General features: G+C 42.6%; 1 protein-coding gene across 1 annotated transcript; it reads right to left on the reverse strand.

Moving 5' to 3' along the window:
- Positions 1-822: 822 nt before the first annotated feature.
- On the reverse strand, positions 823-4,386 carry sox21b (SRY-box transcription factor 21b). The gene is made up of 2 exons (XM_046404895.1): positions 3,635-4,386; positions 823-3,481 (listed from the first exon to the last, which is right to left on the reverse strand). The coding sequence occupies exon 2, from the start codon at positions 3,464-3,466 to the stop codon at positions 2,717-2,719; it is 750 nt and encodes a 249-aa protein (XP_046260851.1). The 5' UTR covers positions 3,467-3,481; positions 3,635-4,386; the 3' UTR covers positions 823-2,716.
- Between the last annotated feature and the right edge of the window lie 351 nt (positions 4,387-4,737).

The raw sequence follows: 4,737 nt of genomic DNA on the forward strand, positions 1-4,737 counted from the left end.
CCCCTTTCACCGTTTTGTCATTCAGTTTATCCAGTTTTGGCCACCCATTTTATTTATTTATGCGCCTGCTTCTATTCATGCGCTCATGTATTTTTTATTATGTTGTTTCACTGTCATGCAGTGTCAACTCACTCTATTCAATGTGGGCTACTTGAAGGGCTTGGAGGGACAAAGCGTGTACACATTGCAGTGCTATTCACTCCGGCCAGCTGGATCGGCTGAAAAAACCTTGTGAAAAGAAATCCTCCACAACGGACACAGAAGAAGTGCACAATGCTAACAGTTTTCCAAATACCACTGATTGCTTTCATCACAATGAGGGAAAGCAGCCGCTTTTGCTGAGCTCCACTTCAACAAACAACACTCTCACAAAACCTCCCAACCCACGTTTTGTTCCCAGACAAAACCCCCTCGACCGTCTAAACGCTCCCAGAGCTGAAAAAAGTTCTTTCAGCTTTCTTCCCTTTTTTTCTCAAGGAAGAAAAATATAATAAAAAAAAAGGCCAAAGAAAGAGAAAGAAATGGCCACTGAACTCATAATACACGTTCTTTCACTGACTTGACGACCTTCTCCGTGTTTTGATCAGACAACAACCAGCTTGTATTGCTTTACCTAAAATCAGTTCAAAATCATCTACCACTTTGGCATTTTTGGTATTTATGTTACACATTATCAGAAGCATTTCCTTTAGCGTCATGACAAAAAAATAAACAACAAGAAGAAGAAAATAACACAGGAATCAAAAATGAAATAACATGAAATAAAAATGTGTAGGCTGTTCTGGCGTCATAAATTAGGCTATCAGTTTGAAGATGCTGAACAGGAAATGTAAATACCAGCAGTTCTGACAGCTCCCCACGTTTTTTTTTTTTTCCAAGGCCTTTAATGAAACACAAGGTCACTTGCGCGTTATTTTCGAGGCCAAGAAGGAAGTTCCGTGGAGGGGAGAGATCGGGGTGTTACAATGGAGAACATAGTGGTGAAAGGGTGTAATTAACCGTGACGGAGATAATTATCCCTGGACTGTCCAAATTAGTTTTGCATAATCGCTCTGATCCTTATGAATTAATCTCTCAGCGTAACCTAAGAAGGGCCAGTAATAACACATTGCGTTACACGTTACAGATCTAATATGAATTGAAAATTTTGTGCAAACCCCCCCCCCCAACACACACACCTGCTATACACACGCACGCTTGTGCACGTGAGAACACTCACTCCTTAGGACAGGTGATCAGCAAGCTTTTCTTTTTGGGGTTTTATTTTAACTCATATTAAATGCACTTTGTTTTTCTCCTCAGACTTGGGAGCGCACACACTCAGCTCAGGTTGTTTAAAAAGCCTCAAAGACGAGCTTGTCCTGCAGCTTAAAAAAAGAAAAAGAAAAGAAAAAAAAGCTGCTCTCTTTTTCCCACCCTGCATGGGAAAAGAAAGCTCGAAGTACCACACAGTTTTATCTTCCTTCCTATTCACGATTAAAATTGTGATAAATAAGGTTTTGGCTCTTGATTACAATGGGCTGATTTAGATTTCCCCCAGTAATGCCATTGAAAGCGCGGACAAAAGCGGCCTTTGGAGGATACCTTACACTTCACCTGGACTGAGGAGCAGGAGCAGGAAAAGAAAAGATAACAATCTTGTTCATCTCATCAAGAAGTACAGCCGCGATTCCCTTCCGTTTAATCCGAATACGCTTTATTGTAGTCCTTTGCTCAACAAGTGAACAGTAGCAATAGGTTGAAGTACATAACGGAGGTTAAAGAAAACACAAAACATACAAATTCCATAAGAGTTAGTTAAAAACTTTTTTTTTTTCTTCTGCTGCACATGATACGAGGAGTGGGCTGGTGAGGGACTTCCGTCTGCATATAAATTGGAACTTTTTGAAACTGTTTGGAGGGTTAAAAAAAACAAACAAAAACAAACAAACAAACAACAAAAAAAAAACGTTTTGCATGAATCAACCCCGAAATTTGCAATGCACTGAAATTGAATATCACCTTCAAAATAAATTACATCCTCTACGTTTCATGTGCAAATATTACAGAACTAATGTTGTCCTTTTTAAAATCGTCTGGTTCACCATAGATTCCACTAAACAATAAATATTACAGACATCTATAAAACGGTTTAAAAACTCAAAATATACACCGGATTTCTAATGAAATACGTAGGTTCCTGGCCCTATCTCAAACACTAAGCCTATAACGGCAAATAAACTAGTCATTTTTATCTGTACACATTTACAGTCACTCAAGAGGGGAGAAGTGTTGTGGCAATCCTCCTTGATCCATGGATTATAAGCCATTAGCCTACAACAACTTATCTGAGAGGAAATGATGCGATAAGGTCATCGTATATGCTGCCAATGATTCCAACAGGTTAGTCAAGCAGGTGCAAAAAGATAAAAATGGGGCAAACTGACGTGATACCATTTCCTCTCAAATGTGTGCATTTCTGCCATCCTTTAGTCCTTTTCCTCTGGGCTGTGAGAGGTGACGGCTGAGTAATAATAGATTAGAGAGTTCTCTAAATAAGCATTACCTTAGATAAAGGCATTAATCAATATACATACACATGTGATATCTGAGACGACGAGCACTTCATCACATGTACAAGTTTGTGCATGCATAATAAAACTCTTGCATGAATAGCTTTTTTTGTTTGTTTGTTTGTTTTCACATTTCATTTTCTCTGAAGTCCAAAGTGGGCCTATCATAATGCTGCAGCATATGCAGGATACGGTTCAAGTTGAGGTTTTCCCATCCCAGGCAGCAGGATGTATGCTAAGGGCGGCTGGAGTCCTGCCGAGGGCCAGCCCGTACAGTTACAAGGGATCATGTAGCCCGGGTTTCCCGGGGACGGATGAGAATGAGTGTGGGTGTGCGTCCCGCCACCTACACTGCCAGTCCCGGTGAAAGCCGTGGCGCCTGCCGGCGGGTAGCCCAAAGGAGACGCGTACGGAAACGAGGGTGGGGAAAGCTCGGTCATCTTGGATCCCAGGTCGAAAAAGGAATAGGGGTTCGTAGACATGGACGGGTTGAAGAATACCCTCGCCGCTGCTGCCGCTGCAGCCGCTGCTGCCTTATCAGGGTTCCCCAGGACGGACTCGGAAAGTGCTCCTCCAGCCGAGAGCCCGTTAACTTTGAGCGCGTCGTGCTCCCCGAGATTGTAGGGCACAGGGAAAGAAAACTTATCTTTTTTCATCAGAGTCTTGGGCTTCCGCCTTGGTCTGTATTTATAGTCTGGGTGTTCCTTCATGTGCATCGCTCGCAGTCGTTTGGCTTCGTCGATGAATGGCCTTTTCTCAGACTCGGTGAGAAGTTTCCACTCAGCTCCTAATCTCTTGCTGATCTCGGAGTTGTGCATTTTCGGGTTCTCCTGAGCCATTTTTCTGCGCTGGGCTCTGGACCAAACCATGAAAGCATTCATCGGGCGTTTTACGTGATCCATTGGTTTAGACATTTTTGGCACAAATCTCTGAAATGATAATTTTGAGAAAATAAGCATAAATGTTTTTGCAAAATCAGAAACGCTGGCAGACAGACACACGGATCCTTTAAAAAAAGTGAAGCAATTTAATAAAATCCATTTGAGACTCAAAACAAATCTGCTCGTGTCATGGCTACTCACCTAAGACTTCAATTCTTCATTCCACCGTCGATTATCTTGTGTAAAGTACAAGCGGTCGCGTCCTTATGAGTGCTCAACTTATGTTTTCTGCTCCATGGTGGCATCCATCAGCCTTTAGCAAAGAGGAGAGGAGGGGGAAAATCGCTGTCTTGTTTTCCTCCTGTCGCCCGAGACTGTCAAACACCACTCAGCAGCAGCAGCATTCACGCAAGTGGATGATAACTCCGGTTTGCCCCATGTGAAATACAGGACTGTGTGGCAGGTAGTGAAAGTGCCAGTGGCGCATGCGCAGTCGCGCCGAGCGCACAGACAACCGCTGCACGGTGTTTTAAAAATCCCACCCTGTTTAAAGAGGAAACGCATCGCGCATTTATATTATCTCTTATTTATTATGTGGCAGTTTTGGGTTTGTTTGTTTTTTTCCCAGCTCAGAGCTGTGACCTCGGTGTTGTTTCCGCTCATTAGCTTCATATTTTTCATATTAACGCTTACATTTATTCTAATGAGCAACTTGTCACATCGGAATTGTTTGAGTTCAATTAAAGTAATTAACTTCTTAACGTTAGCAGCGGATGCACCTGAAATACTTGAGGATGGCGGCGTGCATTTGCCTCCAACCTATTGTCAATAAGTGGTGAAAGCGACTGCAGCAGGTACAGGTGTATATTGTTGAAGTTGAGCCTCGACTTGTGTTGAATCTGAGCCGTTAAACACTTGGAAATCGCGCACACACTCTCCTTTCTTTAAAACGTGTATCATTACATGCCCAGTCGCCTTTTTCTTCTCTGTTTCATTTGTTTAATTGACAATCAAACCAGCTTGAATGTGCTGGTGTCACTCCATTTTCTCACCTTTCATCCTCAGCGGTGTCTCTGTGCCTGCCCCTCTCCTTTCCCCATGGGTGGCACTGCCATTGAAAAGTAGTGCGTAAGACGACAGGAGAGGTACAGAATATCTTCTTTAATTTTCTGATATTGTTGCATTTGTCGTAAATACTCAAATGCTGAGGAGGTCTGAAGTGTTTCTAATCGCGCTCGGTGAAATTAATTACTTTCCTGAAATCCCCCTTTTCACTTTCACTTCAAAGGACTTTCCCAAGGGCA

Source organism: Scatophagus argus, chromosome 11 (assembly GCF_020382885.2).
Source record: "Scatophagus argus isolate fScaArg1 chromosome 11, fScaArg1.pri, whole genome shotgun sequence".
NCBI lineage: Eukaryota > Metazoa > Chordata > Actinopteri > Scatophagidae > Scatophagus > Scatophagus argus.

Excerpts from the sequence above, each read along its gene's own strand:
- sox21b (XM_046404895.1), bottom strand. The coding sequence starts at position 3,466 with ATGTCTAAACCAATGGATCACGTAAAACGCCCGATGAATGCTTTCATG.